The 24,648-nt window shown below is 43.5% G+C and overlaps 1 protein-coding gene and 1 long non-coding RNA gene across 3 annotated transcripts in view; one reads left to right on the top strand and one right to left on the bottom strand.

Annotated features, from left to right (window-relative positions):
* Positions 1-2,829, bottom strand: part of UBE3C (ubiquitin protein ligase E3C) — a 61,104-nt gene extending 58,275 nt beyond the window's left edge. For both annotated transcript variants that reach the window (XR_013843837.1, XM_079996424.1), the window contains exon 1: positions 2,261-2,829. Coding sequence is in view for 1 of the 2 variants with exons in the window: in XM_079996424.1 (XP_079852550.1) it covers positions 2,261-2,326 (66 nt within the window). In the remaining variant the exon portion in view is untranslated. The remainder of the gene's footprint in view (positions 1-2,260) is intronic.
* The window catches only part of LOC307199379, a 180,010-nt gene that overhangs the window by 120,419 nt on the left and 34,943 nt on the right, over positions 1-24,648 (top strand). The window lies entirely within an intron of this gene.

The following is a 24,648-nucleotide window of genomic DNA, read 5'->3' as shown; positions in this document are numbered from 1 at the left end:
TAATCTTAAGGACAATAAACTGACTGGTTTCTTCTACTGTCAGCACACTGTGGTCCAGTGTAACACTAAAGAGTGCTTATTCCTGTTTCCTGTCTACCAAAACCTTCCTGCAATAGTGCTTCACCAGAGGGAGAAGAGGTGTCTTCACAGGATAAATTATTTCAGAAATATTTCAGCACCACAGAAGAACAGGGTTTTTATTTTTTTCTGCAATTATTTTACATATTACCAAACTATTGGGTCAGTGTAGAAATCAGGGCTGCAGATCAGCTATCCCTGATCTAAGTCTTAATAAATCACGCTCAATATTATTGCACAAACAGCCTAACCCTTAGTTGTTGTTTAAAATTCAACAGAGGTTTAAAAATCATAGCGAGAATGTATTATTCCTGCCTAACTTTTGAGCAAAGCAGCACAATCTTTAAGTGGCACTATTAGTGTTCATAATTTGATGACAAAAGATGTAAAGAACCTAAGATACATTCCTGAAGAATAAGACATACCCTGCCAATTGCCGTCTTTGTATATCAAGACTTATTCTTTCTTCAGTGCAGAAAACAGTATCACACATGTGATTTAATGAACATAAATGGCTTCTAGCCATCAGAAATGTGTCAGGAGGTAGTTCCTCAATAATTCAGATGAATAGCTACACATACCTAATATACTTCTGATGTGCATCTGATTCATGAAAATATGGCCTAGGTAACACCGCAAAGAAAAGGGTGTGCTATGATATTTCTTTATGGCACAATATATCATTTAAAGGCCCCATCTCATACAATTCATGAGAAGTATTTTAAATTTCAGAATTAAAAATAAAAATCAAGAATCCAAATAAAGCATATTTTCATTAATAACTGACAAAGTACTTTCAGTATGCAAACTACTTCACAAGCTTAGTGAGATCTTGTATTTGTTACCTGAATAGCTTCAAACCAGACTGACCAGCTGTTGCTTTAGGTCTGCCTCAATTCTGAATGATGGGTACATTTAAACACACAGGCCGTTATAGTTAACTAAAGCAAATGCAAAATGACTGCATTTGTGGGTAAACCTGTTCCTTTGCATAGCAATCATATGAGATAAGGATTATTACTCCCATTGCAGGCAGGAAACTTATGTTAAGAACCAATGACTTGCATAAATAGCCTCTAAACCACTAAAAGGCACAAGACAGTTTTGAAACCAGGCCAGGTTTCAGTTTGTGCCATCTCAATACTTAAAAAGCACACACACCCCTATTTAATCTGTTCATTTAGATAAAAAACGGAAAGCTATACATAGATGTCATATTGTGCATGGACATTTTTAGTGGGCCCCTATGTGCTTTATCAGCACTAGGAGAGGCCTACAAATTAAGTAAGAGAGTGCTGATAAGAAAATGAAAAAAGAAAAGAAAAACCTAGGCCAAAGTGAAGGAATGCATTCCTTGCTGTCCTATCTACTCCAGAAACCTGGAGTTGGTTTTTCCTCAAATCGTGTATTAAAAAGGCAGTGTCGAGAATCAGTGTGTTTCGCAGACTCCTGTACAGTTCAGGAGTTGCAATGTGGGAATTTAACAGCGCAACCCTAACCATGCCTACTCAATTCAATCACACCCAGGTAAACAGTGTTAGGATTACAGACGAAATTATTATACTCTCCCCCCAACACGAGTGAGGCCTATCCGCTGCCCCCTAGCTCTCCCCTCCCACAATTACGTTTCACCCAACTGGATGCCAAACTGATGCCAAGGGACCCGAGAAGGAGACACTTGCAAGAACTGATGCACCACAGGAGTTTCACAAATGGGCCGGTGGCCCCTTCCCCCTCCCCCCCCTTCCAATCACGCCTCTGCCTTTTTGCTGGCTATTTCGCAACCAAAGCATCTCAAGTTTCTCTTTCCAAAACCCTCGGCCTCGAAGCAAACCCCTCTCCGGGAAAGACCAAAGCCGGGGCGATACAAATGACTCTTCCTCCTTAACAACAAAAACAAACCCAGGGCACACTGGGGCTGAGCTGCACCCGCTGGTCTTGGGGTGGGGGGAATAATAAAAATCACTATGATGATGATGATGATTAGGAAAGGTGAGAAAACACTAAACACCGCGGAAAACAAGGGGTTGCTCCGATTTAACCTTAGTCACGCCGGCTTCGCGGGGCCCCACCGGAATCTGCAGGCAGGCAGGCTGGGAAACGGGGCTGGCGGAGACAAAAACCGCGCAGAGACCCCGAGAGCTGAGAAGGGCAGCGCGGGCACCGGGTGGGGGTCGCTTACCTTCTTACTGGCTCCTCCAAGAGACACCTTGGGCCTGGTTTTGAACTCCCCTTCGAAGCTGAACATGGTTACAGCTTATCCTCCCATCCAGAGGGGGAGAGAGAGAGCAGCCTCCGCCTCCTCCTCCGCAGCAGCAGCACCTTGGCGGGGCAGAAAGAGCCAGCGGGGGGTGGGGGGGACCGGGGAAGGGGCGCCCGACCCCGAGAGGAAGCCCCCAGCCTCACGCCCACCCGCCCACCCACTCCCGGCGCAGGGCTCCTAATGCCAAGGGCTGAGGCGCCCCCTCCTTCCTCCCTCAGCCCCTTCCGCACCCCGGCCGGCCAGGAAGGGAGATTCCCCCGCCCCACTTCCTAATTATCCTGTGTGGGTGTCCCTCCGTGTGCCTCCGGCTCCCCGCCCCGGCACCGGCTCAGTGAGTGGCAAGGGGTCTCGCTTGGGGCTGCCTCATTTGCAGCGGAGGTGGAGGAGGGGGGTATTGGTGGGGGGGGGGGGGGCGCGGTGGAAATCAGCCGGTTCCTGAAAGAAGATGGCCGCCGCCGACTGCAGCTTTCCCTCAGCGCGCTCCCGCCTCTCGGGCGCGCGGGCGCGGGCGCGCCTCCTATAGGAAAAGGGAGGCGGGAGAGCGAGACGGAGCGCCCGGCGCTTTTTTTGAGGGAGGATGACTGGCGGGGGGAAAAAAAGCAGAGGAAGCTCAAGGCGGGGTTTTTAGAGCGGGTTCTCGTGGCGTGGGTGCAAACACAAAAAAACACACACACACACACGCAACGTGGTGCCCTCAGCTGTGATGGGGCAAAAACACACACACACACACACACACGCAACGTGGTGCCCTCAGCTGTGATGGGGCAAAAACACACACACACGCAACGTGGTGCCCTCAGCTGCGATGGGGCTTCTCGCCTCTTCTGAGAAAGGATTTTCCTTTTGCCCCCGGGCTTCCCAAGGCAGTTTCCCTCCCAAAGAAAAGGGTCCTCTCTTCTTGGGTTTTCTGTCCTGTGTGGCCACTGTTTTTATGTTGCATGCAAATAAAGGTTTCACTGGGATGTGGTCGCAGGCTGCACTTTTTCTTGTATTGCCCCACACACACACACACACACACATCTACACCATATGCTTAGAACTGCCCTGAGACCAGTAGGCATAGGGTGGTATACAAATTTAATATTTTTTTTTAAGTAAAATAAAAATAAAATTAAAAAGTAAAATAAAAAATGTGGAAAAGTTTTCCACGGTTCTCAGGATTCTTTGGGGGAAAGCCATGTGCTTTAAATGTACTTTTTTATGTCATAAAATTGATACACCACTTGAGTGTAGGAAAAAACCTCAGGGTGGTGTCTACATCTGTACACCAGGAGTGGGGAACCTGTGGTCTTCCAGATGTTGATGGACTGCAACTCCCTTCAATTTCCTTCAGCAGCGCCTTTTCTCACCATGAAGTTGTTACAGCAATGCCACACTTTTTTATGACAATTTTAAAAAGAGGTGTCAGTACTACGTATCCTTGAGTACCCCGAAAAGAAAACCACTGCCCTTCAGCCCCGTCCCAGTCAGGAATGAAGTCCAACATCATCTGGGAAGGTCACAGGTTGCTCTACTTCCATGCATCCCAGGCTTCCTTGACCTAGTATCCTCCAGTTTTTTTGGACCACAATTCCCAATAGGCCCAGCCAGTAGGGTCAACGAGTAGGGATGATGGGAGCTGTAGGCCACCAACACCTGGAGAATCATACATTCCCAGTTCTTGCTTTAGACTAAAGGCAGGTTCGCACAATAATTCACACATGGAGATATCACATGGTGCTTGAGCCTTCCGCAATCTGGTTCCCTCCAGATGTTTTGAAGTCCAACAGAAATGGGAGACTTGTGACCCTTCCGATGTTGTTGGACCAGCTCCCATCAGCCCCAGCCAGAACAACTAATGGTCAGGGATGACAGGAGTAGTAGTCAAACAATCTCTAAAGGGCCACAGATTCCCCACTTCCATTGGCTCCAGAAAGCATAGTCAAAGATTCAGGGGGGTAGACTTGTAGCCCCTGTCATTTCGAAGGCTACATCAGCTGTAGTCTAACCTACCTGACAGGGTGAGGATGGGATTGAGGGGTGTTGGAGCAGGGAAAGAGCAAATAACCATGTGTGTTGTCTGGAATTTCTTGGAGAAAAAGTGGCTATAATAAAAATAAATTATGTATTTATTATGCTTGTATCTTACCCCTTCTCCACTTTTTGTTAATCCTCACAACAACTCTGTGGGGTAGTCTAGGCCAAGTGATAATGACCGGCCAAACGCCATTTTGCAAATTTCATGAATAAAAAGAAATTTGAACTGTGGGTGGATATCCTAGAGCGGCATGCTATACACCACACACTTTACAAGTAAAGAAGTTCATCTTTGCTGTGTGGAAGGGGGGGGGGAGTATTTCACCCATGACATGGAGTGACAAAACCTAACCTACAGCCATCCCATACTAGGTGTGATGGGTCAGAGCCCATAGCCACACACCCTGAGACTTTCACAGGACAAAATACATCCTTCTGCATACATCAAGCACATCACAGTGAGCATTTTGCTAGTGGAGAATAATCCCAGAAACCGTCAAAGCAGGCATATGTTGGTCTTTTGTCCATGGTGGTGTCCATCACCAACAATGTAGTTCAATGGTTAAAGTGTTGGGCAAGGAAATTGGAGGCCAGAGTCCAAATCGCTGCTCAGCCATGATGCTCACTGGGTGACCTTCAGTCACTTGCCATCTCTAAGCCTAAGCTACCTTACAGGATTGTTGTATGGGTAAAATGGAGAGGAAGGAGAACCATGTATATCGCCCTGGGCACCTTAGAGAGGAAATGGAACAATAAATACATATAAAGTAAGTATCTCTTCTTCTGAAAAATCTGGACTTGGTCTGTCAGTCATTATGGTTTCCAGTACCAGAGCAACAAGCTACTCAAGTGACAATTGGAGCTTTGGCAGCAACGGAAACAAAGCCTCTTTCTCAGAGACCACTTGGAATTAATGGACTGCTGAGTGGTAATTTACGACTGTAATGTAACACTTCCTGAGAATAACATGCTAACTTTATAATCTTGTAGCTGTTAGTGACTTGCTGTTACCTTAAGTTATAGGCAGAGAGTCTGACTCTATTCGTGACAGCTTTAATTGTTTTCATAAATTTTCATTCAGCCCGTTTTTAAATAAAAATCAAACAGCAAGAAATATAGTGTGGAGTAGTCATTTTACACCCTGATTAATTCAACTGATAAATTTTATTGGGACAATTTATTAGTTCATTGGTTGAATACCGCACTGAGCTTACCATAAAAAATTTGTTAACACTAAACAAAAGTTTAACAGCTCTGACAAATCATACAATGCTGATGGTGCCAATAATCTGCTCAGTGAGAATCTTTGTCAACAGCAATGGGTGTCTGACCCACAACTGAGAGAGAACATCTGTCCAGAATCCTGGCGTACCTGGTGACCAGTCCAAAGGGCAAATGCTAATCTGGCAGTCCAACAGGTCAAGAAACACAGTCCAGGTTCAATACAACAAGCCAAGTCCAAAAGCCAGGTTCCTGTCTATGCAGCCAAACAAGGGTTAGGGTACTTGCAGATCAGTTCCATGGAGCTCCTCAGATACCCAAACCATGGTTCATCAGTATGGGAAGTTGGACAGACACAGCATCTTGGTGCTGCTTCTCTTTTATGCCTTGAATCTTGATTGTAACATCTGGGCTTTATGAGGCGTGTGACCCTCAGCTGCCCTGAGCCTAATCCAGTTGAGGAATCGCACACTTACTCCCAGAGCTAACAAGCCACACCTGGCCAGCTAGGGAGCTGGGCTATGCGACTTTGCCTGTCTTTGTCTCCTAGAGCAGGGTTTCCCAAACTTGGGTTTGGGACTACAATTCCCATCAACCCTGACCACTGATCCTGCTAGCTAGGGATGATGGGAGTTGTAGTCTAACAACACTGAGCTTGCTATAGCTCAGATTCTGCCATGCTTGTAGAGAGATGGGACCCTCTGGTGATGGTGAGGGGTCCTGCTCTTCTAGTTCCTGTGCTCTGACCCCCATCCTCTTGCTGTCCTTTGTCGCCCCACAAGTACTTTCTATGCCCACAACCTTCCCTTCTCCATTCCCAGCTTGCCCCAGTGGGCACCAGTCATGAGTACGCAGGCAGCCCTGTTCAGGGAAGTTATTGGGTGCCATGAGAGCATCTGTTTTTGGGTGCCATGAGAGCATCTGTTTTTGGGTGCCATGAGAGCATGGCCCTGAAAAAAGCACACCTTTGGGGCTCCGTGATCTCGCATGGGTCATGTGACTCGAGTGGGAGCACAGATGGAAAAGCGTGCGTCCCAGTTTGGCGACTCATCATGTTGGAGAATATGTATAAGTCCCATAATCCATTCAGCTGAATGTCACATTCAAGATTAAGTGCTTTCAGCACTGGTAACTGAAAGCTGGAAGATAATATGGGACATAGTATTTGTGCATCAGAAAAATTAATATAGATAATTACATTAAACAAGAATACAGGACTGCAGTTACCACTAAGGGGTTTAGATGAATGATTGCCATTACTGTTAATTAATTGAAGTTAATTAATGGATGCTTTAAGAACATTTGCTGTTCTTGCCCACGAAAACCAAATGCTAACAAGTCAGCAAGAATAGGCATGTTCTTACACAGAAGCAATTTCACTGACAAAATTCACATAAAATTCAGCAGACTCAGGGTTTCATTAATCATGCCAACCTTACCTCTAAGCTTGCAGAGACAACTCAAAGTGGTATGATTGACCATAGCTGAAAAAACACAACCCCTAAAGCCACCCTTATAAATAAACTAAATTTCTGGGCCAGTTTCAACGTGTCCCTTTCGTGCTGACCGCGACACTTTTTATTCTTGGCAATGTACATCTCGTTCCTATTAAAAGGAATTATATCTTGTTCATTTATTTGCATTTATAAGCCAGTTTTCCAATAAACCCCCCAAAGCAGCATACCAAGATCTAACACCGTAGGCTTGAAATAATTAAAATAATTATGACAGCCTGAAATAGCCTAAAAGCAGCAGCATCTAGTAAAAATATTACCAGTTCAAAAAGGTAAACACAAAAGAGCCTTGTTGTGATAGCAGAAAGCAGACTTGCTGTACTCTGATTCAGCCGGCCCTGCCAGTTTGTCAACCAGAAATTGCAACAGCCCCCACTGTTATGTACTGAAGTTCTCACCCTGGGCCAGCAGGGGGATACTGTAGATAGTTCAGGTCCACATATGCAAATAAGGGATCAAAAGTGATGTTCAGTGATTGGATAGTTACAGAAAGTTGTTACAGTTATGTTGTACTGGAGCTCTATATAAGCAGGCTGGCTGAACCCTTCAGTTCAGTTCAGTTCTGTTCTGACCTGTGAATAAACAAGAGCTGTTTGGAGAATTGCTGTGTCATCTGATATGTTCACCCACAACTTAACACCCACCATATGGGTTACGATCAACAATTCAAAAGGGACATTCTAAAGAGCATAGTGGCTGTTTCCAATTTTGGATTCTTTATGAATACAAATTCGCCAGAGCTAACCACCACACTTGAATCTCAGCAGGACTTGCTTCTGAGTGGATGTGCATAGGAAACCCGCTGTTAATCACAAGTATGAGCAAAAGAAACTCCCCCTACTCTCCACAACTTTTTAAAAAACAATTATAACCCATTTTGAGGATCAATTTTTGTGAAGCCGTCAGAAACATTTTTCATGAGGTTGCAAACTGTCTTCAGTAATATGAACTAGTGGCCCTTTGTTGGCTTACTTTTGGGCACTCCTAACGCATCTGTCCTGGAGTTAAGTAAATCAAGAACCTTAATTAACAAAGACTGGCAGGAATGCAAAAGCAATGAATTAGTTTGTGCGCTACCTGAAGGCTCAAGCTCACACACAAACCCCTAAAATATAGTAGTTACAATTAATGGATTTAATTATTAATGCCAGACCCTGTCTCTGAAAGTGTCTGAGAGGTCCATTTTGGCATTCTTATTACTCTTTAATTATAATTGATGTGCCAAGGGAAAATGTCAGGTAATGTACATTTTGACATGTGTTATTGTCCTCCTTAAGAGCTCCTGGCCCTTGTTTTAAAAAGTCAGTGATATGCAAGACTATAGTGATGAAACCCAAATTTATTAGGGCACTTAAAAATCATTATTAATTACTTCGCACAGCAGGTATCTACAAGATAGAACTTCTTTTTCAATATATATACAGGAATTATTTAAGTGTTTTAAAAGGCAGTATTAAACCTGCGGCGTGTTTTGTCACAAGTTACTGTCTCTCAACTACAGGCCATTCTGTGCAAGTTTATAAATGATTCACAAAGACTGGATTAGAAGGGGAGGGGGGACTTTGCTTAGCAATGTGCTATTTATGAAACTGATACTAGTCAAATATCCCTTAACTTCCTTTCCTTGCTAGTTTCACCTAGAACTGATTCCTTGCATACACAACAATTTCTAGATCATTTCAGTGTATACAGTAATGCAGACTGCAGACTTGCACACTGTAATGAAGGCCTGTTATACACCTGTCTCTTCAAGATTACTTAGTCTCTCCCAGTCTCCATCACGAATATGTGGTGGTGGTGGGGGGGGGTCATGAGGAAAGGCTCCTGTCTCCCGCTTTGCTTGCCTCTGCTACTACTATCTGAAAATAAACCCTGCGGTGTTGTGTATGAGGAGACCGGAAGCCTGCTTTTAAGTGGCTGCAATAGGATTGCGTTGGACGAGAATGTTTGCTTAATTTTTCTTAAAATGCTCTTTTGCCTTTAAACTAATTAATTAGTTAATTAACAGAATTTATATGTCACTTAATTGAAGTAAGATCTCTAAGTGGTTTACAGGAAACACTAATTTACGAAAGGTTTTTACTCTTGTACTCCTCCATTTTAGGCCGAATAAATTGGCTGTTGGATTCGCGCATGCATTTCTGCCTCAAGGGAATTTTCCCCTCATCAGTGGCGGAGGAAACCACTTGGGCACAATAGATGTGGGGTGCACTGTGGGGTCTCTGGAGTCTGCCTGCCTCCTCCCACTCAGCCGCCCTACAGCTGGGGGGAAGGCAGCGCGGATCCTGTACACGCCCAAACCACTGCGCCTCTCCCAGCAGAGACGTGTGGCTCGGGCGTGCTACAGGCCTTGCAGTGAGTGCCACCCGGCATTTTGTCACCCCCTCAGTGGTGACACCGGGGCGGCCCGGCCCCACCGCACGCCCCTTCCTCCACCCCTGCCCCTCACATGTCTATATCAGCGGCAGACTTTAGCAAAACCAGTCATATCAGCCTCTGCTTTCAGTGGTTCTCAACCTGTGGGTCCCCAGATGTTGTTGGACTACAACTCCCATCATCTCTAACTACTGGTCATGCTGGCTAGGAATGATGGGAGTTGTAGTCTAACATCATCTGGGGACCCACAGATTGAGAACCCATGAAACTGGAGTCTGACAGACAAAAAGCAAGCTACCTGGGGCGCTGATGAGGGACAAGAATGCTGGATGCTGTTTCTACCTCCTCACATAAGTGTTTGCTGTGCACCCTGTGTGGTGGACAAGGCTAATAATGGCTGTGTTCTATGAGGCACAAATATCAGTTATTGAGAATCTCAGGGGGGCAAAGTGCTGTTACACTCATGTCCAGTTTCAGCGGTGCCAACTATAGGGGGCAGAAAGGGATTCAGCCCCCTCAATATTTCTGGGCAAGGGGCCAAGCCCCCTCCCCCATATTGAGGGGGAGCCACCATCCCCCATTTCCCCCTGGGTGAGTGCTGGCCTGCTGGGTGGGGGGGTGGGATGAGTCACATGATGCCGGGCCCCCTCAATGTGGGGGGGCAAATACAAATTAAGTGTCATGGCCGCCTACCTGAGAGTCCCTTGCATGGCTGGCCTATCCAGTCTGGCAGTTATGCCAGAAAGTAGGCAGTAAAAACCGCACTTTCCTTGCACACACAGTAATAGCATTGTAGGATTCTTCTGTGTTCCCTTACTTGTGAACCTAACATTGGCCACAGTGAGGACACCTGAGCTTTATTCTAAATAGGAGAGCTGTCTGGAGATTAAGCACACATTATACTCCTACAATCTTAGCCATAAATAGGAAAAAATATGTGATTGCCAAAGGAACAAGTCATCCACCATTCTTGCAGGCTTTTTGCAAAGGGTGGCTTTGCCCCGGGATCATTCAGCCCTTTAAAGCTCTAAGTTGTATTTTAAAGATTGACAGTAAATATATGAATTAAACCAATTAGAGTAATGCTCTGGGTTAATCATGTGCCAAACGCCACCACGTCTGCCCCACAGATTTATTAAGTTGATCCTGCCTTGGTGGGAGTCAAATGGCAAGTGTCCCGCTGCCTTTTATGACTTCCAAGGAACTTGAACAGCCTTTGCCTCCTTTGAATCGCCTGTGCGACATTTCCCTGGAGATCCTTCCCCTCCTGCTCAGCTGACAATTGTCACAGCTGCGCGTTGCTTAGCCTGCCCTTAAATTGGCACTGACTTATAGCCAAAGCCCTGAAGTGCAGATACAGCCCACAGGTTATTATCCTGCACACACACACACACACACACACACACACACTGACATTCTGTAGCAAGGCAAACCAAATTGTATAAAAATAGGAATAGAATTCTGTGCCTTGTTTCAATTATGAAAACGTATGTCATTTCTAATTTTGCATAGCATTTTTTCCTGTGTTTATTTCGTATAATTTGCTCTGCTTTTGCTAATCCTGGAGACAGTGCCGGATTTACGTATAAACTAAACAAGCTATAACTTGGGGTCCCCAAACAGTTTAAACGGGGGGGACTGGATGTACATTTCCAAATTAAAAGATAAAAAAAACAAATGAAATAAAACCTACATACAGCAACAGTGGCAAATGGCTTTAGATACCTATTAGGTCCATAAATTACCATATAGCATATATTCATCACAAAAAAACAGCAACAATTTGTTGTTGACAAAGGACAGCTGGACATATAAAGGGCCACATTACCTTCAGGAGCTTAGGGCCTCATCAAACCTAAGTCTGGCCCTGCCTGGAGATAGGAGAAAGTAAAGGGCTTTATGGATTACCACCCTCTGATCCCTGAAAATCATATTATGCATTTCCTCTGCCTTCCGAGATATCATTTGGCATCACCTCCTTGAATCTTTTCAGATCAGGCATCCACCTTTTAATGCTAGTCTGCAACTTGGGATCCACATTAATAAAAAAAATTTCCTTGTAGTAAAGAGTTATATGGCAAATGGCTCACAGCGAGAGACTTTGGAACAATGCGTCCAGGAATCCGCATAAAAGAGTAAGTGGAGGAATGAGGATTGTTCATGTCACCAGAACTTTGAGTGTTCTACTCATTCATCTCCTCAGCTAGAAAACCAGGGTTCCCATTGAGAAGAGACATGTTGAGTTTGATGTGTGTTGATATGGCCCATGTAAATTGATTCTTAATTTTAAACTGTTTTCAGTGGAAATAGCTTTTGGGCACCATCCCAAAGTGTAATATATACTGGTAATGGATCGTCGCGAGTCATTAGCTACAAGCGTAATGTAGAAAACATATCCTGGGCAACAACTGCCCTTTACACACTGTATTTGGTAGATTCCACTTTCACTTCAATAAATTTATATAATGAATTCTAATGCCAAATGCTAATAACACAGCTGGCTTAAAGACTTAACATGGGTTCCCTATATCATCCAGGCCAGCAAGGGAATATACATATCAGAGCAAATGCAAGAAAATATAATTATATTCAAAGAGGAGTTATCACTGTACTAGCATTAACCTTGCAAAGCGCACACCACCAATGTCTATATAATGAATTTAACCTTGCATTTGATAATGAAATATGATGAAAAGATCAGTGCAGCGCTAATGTTTCAGATGATAAGGAATCACTACAACTTGCTATTTTCACTGTGTGTTGTAAAATGGGAATGCTGTTTTCTTTGATTTAGATTTGGGGAGGTTGCTTTAAATTCCTTGTGTGCCAGGAACATAAGTATTTTATATATATATATAAATGTAGAGCTTTAAACACAAACCATTAAATATATCCTCTACACAGAAAGCCAATCATAGAGAGGAAGTAATTTATTTAACAAGATTTATAGACCACTTAATAATAATAATAATAATAATAATAATCTAAGTGCTTTACACAAAATAGTATAAAATATTCATAAGAAAATATTGATAGTCAACAGACTTTAAAAACAAAGGCTGCTTTTTCAATCATTGCTTGAGCAATGTCGTCTACCTGAGAACTGTTCTTCTGTGTTTCTGGAGTTTCCTTTATTCTTGCCTCTTGATTTGCCCTCTGATCCCAATTGCTCTTCATTACCAACCCTTAGTTTGTTCTCTGGTTTTTGCTTTCTGACTGGCCCTCTGACCCTGATTGTTTTGTGGCAGAGACTCCCAGCTCTTTCCAAGACTCAGCCCTGATTGCCTGTTACTGCAGATGCACAGGGTGGTATTTGAATGGTCCCTTTTAATAATACAGTGGTGTCTTGATTCTCAAACGCCTTGGCTCTTAAATGCTGAAAACCCAGAAGTAAGTGTTCTGGTTTCCAAACATTTTTCAGAAGCCCAAAGTCCAATGTGGTTGTCGGCTATTGTTTCCAGGGCACCTGTGCCAATCAGAAGCTGTGCATTGGTTTTCGAACATTTTGCAAGTCAAACGGACTTCCGAAACAGATGAAGTTTGGCGCTTTTGTTTTTGCTTTTTATTTTGCATTTTTGTTTTTGAGGCTTTTTCGGTTAATTTGTTTTTGTGACTGTGTGGAACCCAGTTCAGCTACTGATTAATTGATTGTGTGACTCTAGAAATGAATAAAAGCCCCCCATCCAAACAATGACTATCATCTGTGCAGGTAAGAATTATTTTTTTAAAAAAATAATTATCATCTACAATACTGTGTTATTTATTTTATAGTACAGTACATTGATTATTAAGGACGCGCATGGCACTGTGGGTTAAACCACAGAGCCTAGGACTTGCCGATCAGAAGGTCGGCAGTTCGAATCCCTGCGACGGGGTGAGCTCCCTTCGCTTGGTCCCTGCTCCTGCCAACCTAGCAGTTCAAAAGCACGTCAAAGTGCAAGTAGATAAATAAGTACCACTCCGGCAGGAAGGTAAACGCCGTTTCTGTGCACTGCTCTGGTTCGCCAGAAGCGGCTTAGTCATGCTGGCCACATGACCCGGAAGCTGTACGCCGGCTCCCTCAGCTAATAAAGCGAGATGAGCGCCGCAACCCCAGAGTCTGCCACGACTGGACCTAATGGTCAGGGGTCCCTTTACCTTTACCTTTACATTGATTATTGCTTTCATTTTATGGATCAGTGGTCTTATTAGATAGTAAAATTCATGTTAAATTGCTGTTTTAGGGTTTTTTTAAAAAAGTCTGGAACAGATTAATCTGTTTTGCATTACTTTCTATGGTAAAGCATGCCTTGGTTTTGGAACGCTTTGGTTTTGGAACGGACTTCCGGAACAGATTGAGAACCAAGGTACCACTGTAACAACAACAATCTCCCTTGAAATGTAGTAGCTCATCAGGGAGAAAGGTTCTCGTCAGCTCTCTTCTTGGCATGCGAGTTTTCTATGTGCAGTTTTCTTTGTTTGGTTTAACTGCATGAGAGAGCATTCCAAAGAAGTAGCCTGGAACACTCTTGTGTTGTCCAGAGTTGTCTACACTACTCAGCCATCTCAGACTTCAACCACTTCATTATGCTGCATGTCTAAACCCCCCATAACATGCATCCATGATGCTACCCTCAATACAAATCTGAAAGAATCCAGCCCAAGCATGGCATTTCATTCAATAGACATCAAAGGTTAAGAAGATATGGTCCTTGCCCTATTCCTCAACCTCAGGATAATCAAGGTTGTCCACCAGCAAAGCTGTGGAGGGAAAATAGAAATGAAATGAGGGCTATAGGTGGGGTCTCTCATTCAGCAATGGTGACACTTTGTTCCATTCTTGGCTTTGTGTCATTCTTGTGATGATCAATTAGTCAGACGTTTTAGGACCCACAAAGATTACAGTGAGAATACAGCTTCATCAGTCATTTTTAACAGCAGCAGCAGCAGCAGCAATCTGAGGTGTTTTAGCACTTCTTGGGTCAAAACTTTTTTAGAAAAGAATTATTTATTGCTGCTGATTTGGGGATTTTCATGGTGCCAATTAATCAATTTCCTCAGTATTCCGAATTGACAATTAATTGACATTTCTCTCACAGCCTGGCAAAGCTCTTGCAGATCATGGCTGGCAATTAAAAAAAAAAAAAATACTTCCTGGAGTGGAAGAATGCTATTTCAGAATGAGAAGAAGAAGAAGAGGAGGAAACGCATGAAAGATATATAAAGAATACCACACAGTTTCTATGAAGCCTAAGTAAAATAAGACATACCGTCCTCATTTCAGCTGGTGTTCCATTGATTAGGACAACTCCTAATGATTACCGAACTTCCTTGTCATTGGTGGTGGGCCTACTATTGGAGATATGATATAGCGAAATACCATATTACAGTGGAAAAGCATCTGCTTTGATGCAGATGGTCCTGGGTTCAGTCCCTTCATCTCTAGGTAGGGCTGCAGAAAGACCCCTGCCTGGAACCCTGAGGAGCTGCTGCCAGTCTGTGCTGTTCTTCTTCTTTGGCTATCACTCGTAGCCGAGTAAGATTGTCTTCCATAAACATGGTTTTAACAATGAGTCCGTAAGTGACTATGGAGGCCAATTCTGGATCCACACATCCTTCCACAGTGGGGACATTGGTTATGGGGCAGAAGTTGATCACAGTGTCCATTTGCCAAGTGTGCCTTCCTCTTAGCTTGTTTCTCCCTTGCGTCCTGTGTTCAAGTGTCTTCAAAGCCCATAACACCTTTGGTAAAGGCTGTTCTCCAATTGGTGTGCTCGCAGGCAAGTGTTTCCCAATGGTTGGTGTTTATAATACATTTTTTAAGATTTGCCTCGAGACAGTCTTTAAACCTCTTTTGTTGATCACCAGCATTACGCTTTCAATTTTTAAGTTCGGAATAGAGTAGTTGCTTTGGAAGACGATCATCAGGCATCTGCACAACATGATCAGTCCAACGAAGTTGATGTTGAAGAACCATTGCTTCAACACTGGTGATCTTTTCTTCTTCCAGTACACTGGTATTGGTTCGCCGGTCTTCCCAAGTGATGTGTAAGATTTTTCAGAGACACCGTTGATGGAATCTTTTGAGGAGTTGGAGATAGCGTTTATAAGTGGTCCATGTTTCACAAGCATACAGTAAGGTTGGTAGTACAATAGCTTTGTAAACAAGCATTTTGGTTTCCCTGCGAATGTCCTGGTCCTCAAACACTCTGCACTTCAATGGGGAGAAAGCCGCAATACTAAGTGGTAGACAATACTAAGCTAGATAAACCATTTCAGTCTGAATCACAGATTTGCAGAGTTTGAAGGTATCCCAAGGGTTACCTATTCCAACCTTGTGGAATGCAGGAATCTCAGCTAAAGCAGTCAGTAGATCCTTAATCCCTTAATCTCAGGGTTGTCCTTTTGAGCCCCATATATTGCAGGGGGTTGGACTGGATGACCCTGGCGGTCCCTTCCAACTCTACAATTCTATGATTCTATCTATCAGTGACAGATGGCCATCCAATCTCTCCTTAAAAACCTCCAATGAATGAGAGTCCACAACCTCCCGAGGGAGATTGATAGGGCAGCTTCCTATGTTCTGAACTCCATGGATATACTCCATTCAGTGGCGTAGCGTGGGTTGTCAGCACCCGGGGCAAGGCAAGTAATTTGTACCCCCTAACCCGTGGATTTGCGCCCCCTAACCATAACCCCCAGATGTTGCGCCCGGTGCGGCCGGCCCCCCCTGCACCCCCCACGCTACGCACTGACTCCATTCTTGTTCAGTGTGGAACCCACCAAGGCAGGTGCTACCCACTGACAATGTACTGTGGGCTGCAAGTTGCTCCACACGCTCCTGTTTTTACTGTTCTAGCAGGAAGCAAAAGCAGACGATTCCTTGTGTGCTTTATTTAAGCCACCAAAAATCTCTGCTCTGCTGAGCTGCATTTAGACTTGGTAAAGCACAAGCTGTGCAAGACTGAAAATGAATTACAGAAAAGAAGAGTACACTTTTTTATTTTAGCCCTTTTGCATCGCTCTGGGACTGTGATGGGATCTTAACACAGGCCCAGGTGATCTACTGATCCCTTCCCACTATGAATCTGAATCTCGTTTCTAAAACGCAACTTGTGTGCATACGCAGATGAGTTTTCTTCTCATAAGCATGCTGTTTTCATCCCAGACATACTGATGGAGAGGGAGAAATAGTCAGGTTTCACAATCTATTTAAAACAAAGATTCAGAAGCCTACAGGAATGGTGCCGATGTAATATCCAGAACAGAACAGGGACAAAAAGAAAAGAAAAGAAAAACCTCTTCAACATTTGCATAATGTCTTGCAGTGGAAAATGGAAGGACAAATGAGAACATTGGTATTAAGTAGATTGTTAAATGTCTGGAAACCAAAATAGTCGCAGAACTGCAATAAAGCAGCTTTTCAAATGTGACTGGAGGATGTCCATAAAGAGGATATAATGAAAAGAACTGTCCAAATGTGGAAGGATAATATAGTTAATGTATTACTACTTTTATTATTTTATCATATTTCATTAATTGCTGGCTTTGTTCCTACAGGACTCAGTTCCATCAAAAGGGCTTTTAGTAAAATGTTTCCAGTTGAAACAACCACTTAGAACCCAAGGTGAAGGCTGAAAAAAAGATCACTTGGTTTCTTCAAGCCATATATCCCTCCATTGTAGTGGAGAAGTATGAAATGGAGTTAGACTTGTGCGGACTTCATGGAGCATCAAGCTTGGTTCCACAGAAAGGTCTCTAGGATGGTATACTTAGCATAAGGGTATTTGCTCACAACACCAGTGCTGTGATTGGAAAGACTATAGGGTTTCCAATTCAGCTCAGTTGCTGGTGGAGTGGATAGACAAACGTCATAGCTGTGAGAGAAATGATCCATAAAGGGCCATATCAACAGGTTCAGAACTATATTGGGAGGAGTTCTTGTTTTGTTTGTTATTATGTTACTGTTGCATGACACCCCAGTCTTCGAGTGGAGTGAGATTCCAGGCGTTCCCCGAGGGTTCATGTTTCCTTTGGCATGAAGGACAGCAGAGACTGTAGTGTCTTTATGATATATGGTTTATTTACACATATATACAACCTGAGTCTACAATAATAAATAATAATAATATATTTTTATTTGTACCTCACCCTCCCCGACTAACATCACAGAACTAACACAGTATACACAGAACAGAAGAACATTAAAAAGGCAATCAATTAATTAAAATACATCTTAAAATTAGTTCAGAGCAAATTAAAATCTGGACATTTGGCAGTCCATGGGTAAAATTGAGAGTGGTTAATATTCTTCAGGGCCAACTGTTACCATTGGTCTTATAAAGGACCTGTGAGCGGGCTAGGAGGCTTTTTTAATGCTTGTTCTTATACAGAAAGAAAAGAATCAGACTGAAGCCCGACCAAAGGCCTGGCGAAATAGCTCTGTCTTTCAGGTCCTGTGGAAAGATGTCAAATCCTGCAGGGCCCTGGTCTCTTGTGAGGGGGGTTTACAACATTAAAAACTCAAAAGGGCCTTGCTTCCCCCATAGCCAGAGCCTTGGATTCCAGCAGAAATCAGGCATGTCTCTGGCTTCACAGCCTGCAACTTTGCTTTCAGCTTCTAGCTCACATGACTCAACTCTCAGCTCTGGCCTGTGTCTTTCTAACTACCAGCAAGTTGGGGGAGGAGGCTCCACCCATCATCCTTCTGGCACAGATGCACTTCCTTTGTTACCTTAAAGACCCATTACCTCACCAGGAAGCGAGCCTGGCTCTTCCGAGAATTTGAATCCTTGAATAGATTTTAACACTTGCTGGATCGCGGAATTGGAAGGGTCTTGGCATACAGTCTACCTCCACCACCCTCAAAAAAACCTCATAATATTATGTATTTTTGTGTTTTCATACGGTAATCCACCCTGCAACCCTCGGATAAAAAGCAGTATAAAAATTCATTACATAAATAAATTAAAATATTGTGCCTCTAAAAACCTATTGAGTCTTGGCAAGAGAAGAAAATACATTCTCATTACCTTTGAGACACTATTGGAAAGCTATCACACAGTAAGTGATACACACTTTTGATTAATGTCTATGTAGGACACTTGATGACTGTGTTTGTAGGACATTGATTCAATTAATCTCCATTGGTATTCTGAAAGCAATTGGGAAGGTATTTGGAAGGATTCTTGAGTCCATCCTGGCAATAGTTCCCTCCATGGCAAGGAAAAGCAAGGAGGGTGTTCTGCATTAATGCCATCACCTGAATTTTCATGAAGGCTCCCATGAGTTGTAGGGGTTCTGCTTGGCAATATTGATGTGTGTGGTTTCTATGTCCTTCTCTTCCCACTTCTGTGTCTGTGTGATACTAAGTGGCACAAGCTCCCCAGCTGTCTGAAAAACTGCAAAGGTTCTTCTCAAGATGTCCCTGTGACGTCCACCAGTCATCCAGTGAGTACGGCAGTATGCTTCCCACAATGTCTCACATGTCTCTCTCTGCCACCAGTTCTGGAGCCCAGCCACACTTCCTGATCCCAAATCTCTCTTCACCTCTTTCACTATTCATTCTTTGGCAATCACTCATAGCCGAGTAAGATTGTCTTCCATAAACATGGTTTTAACAGTGAGTCCATAAGTGACTGTGGATCCAATTCTGGATCCTCACGTCCTTCCACAGTGGGGATATAGGTTTTTGGGCAGCAGTTGATCATGGTGAAGGTTTGCCAACCATGCCTTCCTCTTAGCGCATTTCTCCCTTTTGTCCTGAGTTTGAGCGTCTTCAAAGCCCCTGACACCTTTGGTAAAGGCTGTTTTCCAATTGGAGCCCTCACAGGCCAGTGTTTCCCAGTTGTCAGTGTTTAAGAATACATTTTTTTAGATTTTCCTTGAGAGAGTCTTTGAACCTCTTTTGTTGACCACTAGCATTACGATTTCTGTTTATAAGTTCAGAATAGAGTAGTTGCTTTGGAAGACGATCATCAGGCATCCGCACAACATGACTAGTCCAACAAAGTTTACTATTTATTACAAACTAATCCCTTTCACTATTTATTACAAACGAAGATAAGGAATACAAGGAGGAATGTTCACTGAATATTTTAAGAACCAGTATAAACAAATACACAGCTTAGCAGGTTTCGAGTGAATCCAGCAGAGTTGAAATAGATAAGAGTTTTTTAATAGATAACAAATTGGATGATTAAAAAAATGTGGATTGCGCAGAGTAGTAGAAAAGCAAAGGAACCAGCTAAAGTGTGGAAGGGAAGTCATATGGTATAAGTACACATGCTGTATTTGGTACAAAGTTGCAAGTGGGACGGGGGAGGGAGGGGGAGGGGGTTAAATATGCTATCTGTTCCTGTTTTTGAAAATGCAGAATAAATAAATAAATGAGAAACATTGGAGGATGTGGTAGGATGTCCCTCTTTTTATCAGAGAAATGATGGAATGTATGGAGATGGAACCCCCAAGTGAAGGAGATAAGTAACTATACAACCTTTAGAAGACACCTAAAGACAGCCCTGTATAGTTTTACTACGTTTTTATATATGTTGGAAGCCTTCCAGAGTGACTGGGGCAATCCAGTCCGATGGATGGAGTATAAATAATAAAATGGTGATGGTGATGGTGATGATGAAGATGAAATAGGATGTCTGCTATTATTGTTATTGTTGTTGTTGAATTTATATACTGCCCTATACCCACAGGTCCCAGGGGCTGTTCACAGGATATTTTCAGCAGAGAAATTTTGAAGGATATGACCTCCTTCATCTGACAAAGACAAATTTAGGGTTTGTAAACCTAACGGGTAAAAATCCTATATGAAAAGCTGTAGAGTCAAGCACATGATTATCTGATTTTTAGAACTGCTGATACAAGTGAAGCATTGTTAGTTGAAAAGAATTTGAAATGCAGTTTTATTATTCATATTACTGAAACACATCGTTGTTTGTCTGAATTACCATAGTATGTGTTGAAATTTATCATCAGCAGCAGATGGTTGCTGTAAGGATGCTTCAGGTTGTAAATAAAATGATTGTGTGGTCTCACAGCAGAAAGAAGGGAAGAAAACAGAGAAACCTAATTACCTGGATAAACTGAAAAATCTATGTGCCTTTACAAATGGGCTTCAAATGAAGCCTCCATTATTGTAATGTATTTACACTGTCAACTCAGCCTAAAAGGGTATGCAACATTATTGTGGAGGGTGAAAACCTTGGAGCCCACCTCTGCAAACCATTCATCACATTGGTAGTCCTTACACATCCAAGTAGACCAATTTGAGCGCAGGGATTTACAAGGACCAGGTTTTGTTTTGCAGGCAGACATGAACACTGTGCTTACAGTTAAAGTAGCTTTCGTTACTTTAAAAATGTACACTGTAAAATGATTCCTTACTGGCCCAAGAGTCAGAAATATTTGGTCGGGATGATCTAGAGCAATTTGTGTGTGTGTGACACAGTAAACTCAAATGGCAAATCTAAATAGACATTTTTGTGTATTTATTGCTCCGCAGGGACCATAGATGGATTTCACCTCACTTTGCTACGCCACGAGCAAATTATGTTGAAATCCTTCCAAGAACTGGAATGATATGTTTATAAATCCTCCTTATTGAACTTCTGGCCTCAAGTAACTTTATTATAATAAAACATTTAGCTGGGTTTTCTCCTTTCATTTATTTTGGAAATGCCTTCCACTTACAGGGAAAGAAATGTCAGCCTTTTGTAATTTTGCCTCCATATGCTGGATGTTATGCTGCAAAACAAGCATGCATCAAATTATAAAATCGCACCCCAGTGTATCCAATATGTAATGAATTTCTGCATGTGCTGTTTTATTCATTAGGCTGATTTATAGACACTTAAAGTACACAGCAGCCTTAAACAACTTAAGGTTGATTAGACACAGCTGCACTGTGAACCAAGGAGAACACTGGATCTCTGCCATCCTTTGAAACAGTAGCCTGGTTGCTAATGGGAATAAACAACCTTGGCTGATAGTGCATTTAGGTGCATCAAGAAAAAGGAAGCCAATCCTATTTATTTTTAAATGAAATGCCAGTACTCTGAACCAGGCAGTAAGAATTAGAACAGAACTACTCTATAAGCATGGGACACGGGTGGTGCTGTGGTCTAAACCACAGAGCCTAGGGCTTGCTGATCAGAAGGTCGGCGGTTCAAATCCCTGCAACGGGGTGAGCTCCCGTTGCTCAGTCCCAGCTCCTGCCCACCTAGCAGTTTGAAAGCACATCAAGTGTAAGTAGATAAATAGGTACCGCTGCAGCGGGAAGGTAAATAGCGTTTCCGTGCGCTGCTCTGGTTCGCCAGAAGCGGTTTAGTCATGCTGGCCACATGACCCGGAAGCTGTCTGCGGACAAACGGCGGCTTCCTCGGCCTATAAAGCGAGATGAGTGCCTCAACCCCAGAGTCGTCCGCGACTGGACTTAATGGTCAGGGGTCCCTTTACCTTTATAAGCAGTGTTCTTCAGTCTTGGGTGCCCAGACAATGTTGGACTACAACTCCCATCAGCCCTGACCATTGGTTAAACTGACCGTGGATGATGGGGATTGTAGTCCAATCACATCTGGCAGCCCAAGGTTGAAGAACAGTGCTTTTACACATGGGTGGGGAAATGGTGGCCTACATGGCAATGTGACCCACATATCCTTTGAATCTGGCTTTTAGATTCAGTCCCTGCCCAGCAATTTGCATGAATGGCATTTTTGCCTCTGAACCTAATTGTCATGTTACCATACAGGTTGAGTAGGTGGGTGATTATTGAGTGAGGGGTAGCAGCTGTGGAGAGTCAAATTAGACCTGACATTGGGAGACCTGTGATTATAACTTTATTATTGTTTACTGCATTTATATCCCCCCGTTGGTATTATTTTAGGCCTCCCCAGTGAAAAGATCAGGTAACAGATGACAAGGAAGAACGTAGTCTCTGCCTGAGACCCTGGAGACCAGTTGTCAGTCAGAATGACCTCATCCTGGGCTAGGTGGACCGATAGTAGCTGACCTGGTATAACTTAATGTAGCTTCCTAGGTTCCCCTCACTTGTGAAATGCACTCTACACATGCTCCGGATGTGCTTTGCCATTCCCACGAACTTCCCACGGTTGGTGTTTCTTCTCCTTTTCTGCTCAACTTCCTTATATCTCTCTCTTTTTTTCCTTCTCCTTCTCTTTTTCTAAAACAATCTCCAAAATAGTACAGCCCTCTGCAAGTCATAGCGTTAGCCTCATTCAAAGAGCACCATTTCCCTGCTGAAGGCCTCCGATTCAGAAAGTAATTCTTAGCGCCCCATCTCACACCAAATTTGGCAATCTAAATATGTTTTGCGTTAATGCAATAGTAATGCTTTTTAATCTTATCTACCTCACAAGCTTGCTCCTAACCTTTCCAGTGGGTGGTAATGTAAGTGCCCAGGCTACATCAATTACATTTCCATTAGCATTTCAGATATCTCTTTTCATATAGCATTATCTGAGTGCAGACATAGGAAATGTCAATATTGTCTTTCCCTTCATTATGTTAATCACACTCTGTAATTCAGCAGCTTAGAGTTCTTTAAAAGGAGACTGAGATATTTATGCTGAGATAACATTTCCAAGGAGCTGACCCGAGTGAACACAGCACCAAACCTGTGCAAATATGCCAGCCAGGTGAATGGTATGAACTCAGAGTTGCTTGTGGCATCAGTCATACACGCCTCTTTGTATGGAGGAGCAGTCCATTGCACGACTTCCCACCTGAAGTGGTGCAGCCCAGCCACAGTTGTAGCACCCTCTGTTATGTACTGAAGTTCTCACCCTGGGCCAGCAGAGGGATACTGTAGATAGTTATGCAAATGAAGGATCGAAAGTGACGTTCAGTGATTGGATAGTTTTAGAAAGTTGTTACAGTAACGTGGTACTGGAGCTCTATATAAGCAGGCTGACTGAGCCCTTCAGTTCAGTTCTGTCCTGTCCTGTGAATAAACAAGAGCTGTTTGAAGAATCGCTGTGTCGTCTGATATGTTCACCCACAACTTAACACCCTCACCTGCTGCTTGTGAGAACCAACATAAAGTTACATCACTTTCAATTCTTTACAATAAATAGCATGATGCGTTTGTCGCCCCTGAAGGGAAGCTGCCTCTGGCCTCTGCCATCAGGGAATAAGGGTCACTGGGTGCGTGGCTGCACCTCCTACCTCCCAGGGAGAACATCACAGCAACCAGAAGACCTACCTGGTCCCATCCATTGGCCAATGGAAGGGCAGCTGCAGGGAGAAAGAATACTCAGCTCCAATTGCCCCTTGTCCTTGGGCTCCAGAATGAAGGGTAGCGGTGCAACTAGGCAAACAGGAAGATACTTTATACCAAATCAGACCATTTGGTCTGTCCATTTCCATACTGACTGTGCTGACTGGTGTCAGGTGTGGAGAGTCCTGCCCTCCCTTCGGTAACTTCACAAATAAGAATTAACAAGCAGCTTACATTTTATAGTCCTTTTTATTCAATCATCTGGTTGCAAGCAAAAATCCACATCTCTCCACAAAGGAGAGCAGTTGGCTACTCTAAATCCTCCCCCTTCCATCTCCCACAACATCCTGGGCGCCGAAAGGAAGCTCCTCTTCCGCTCTGCATTCTTTGTTCTCTAATACGGATGGACCTCCTAGTTCTTGGGGAGGGAGGGCCCCACAAAACTCTAATGATGTCTCTGCTGGCTGTTCCCTCCCTTCTGTTTCTCTGTCCATTATCTCGTAGCTAGGCAACTCCTGTCTAAGCTGCTCAGGGTTTGTGTCTCCCTCTGCTTCTGAAACCGCTGGATCTTCCCCCTCCTCCTCCTTCTCCTCCTCTTCAAAGAGGAGTTGATTTGGCTGAGAATGCATTTCCCAATCCTCTGATTCAGACCATTCCCTGACAACTGGCAATGGCTTTCCAGAGTTTCAGGCAGGGTTGTCTGTCAACTGGAGATCCTGGGGGTTGAATTTGAGACCTTCTTTATGTAAAACCTTTGATACACCATTACAGTCCAACCTTAGATAATTTTAGACCCTGACAACCGGGATTTGCCCTTCAAAATGATGCCGCTGACTTGGAAAGTATTAAAATGAACTCCAAACGATCTTCCGGACAATCTCCAGCGAAGATTGTGTCCTGTGAAACTTCATCGGAATGGCCATTAATTCCGTTGCTTCCTCCCAATTACCATC

This window comes from Podarcis cretensis (genome assembly GCF_951804945.1).
Source record: "Podarcis cretensis genome assembly, chromosome: 12".
NCBI classification, from domain to species: domain Eukaryota; kingdom Metazoa; phylum Chordata; class Lepidosauria; order Squamata; family Lacertidae; genus Podarcis; species Podarcis cretensis.
Note: the sequence above shows the minus strand (reverse complement) of the source record. Positions and strands in the feature narration are given on the sequence as shown.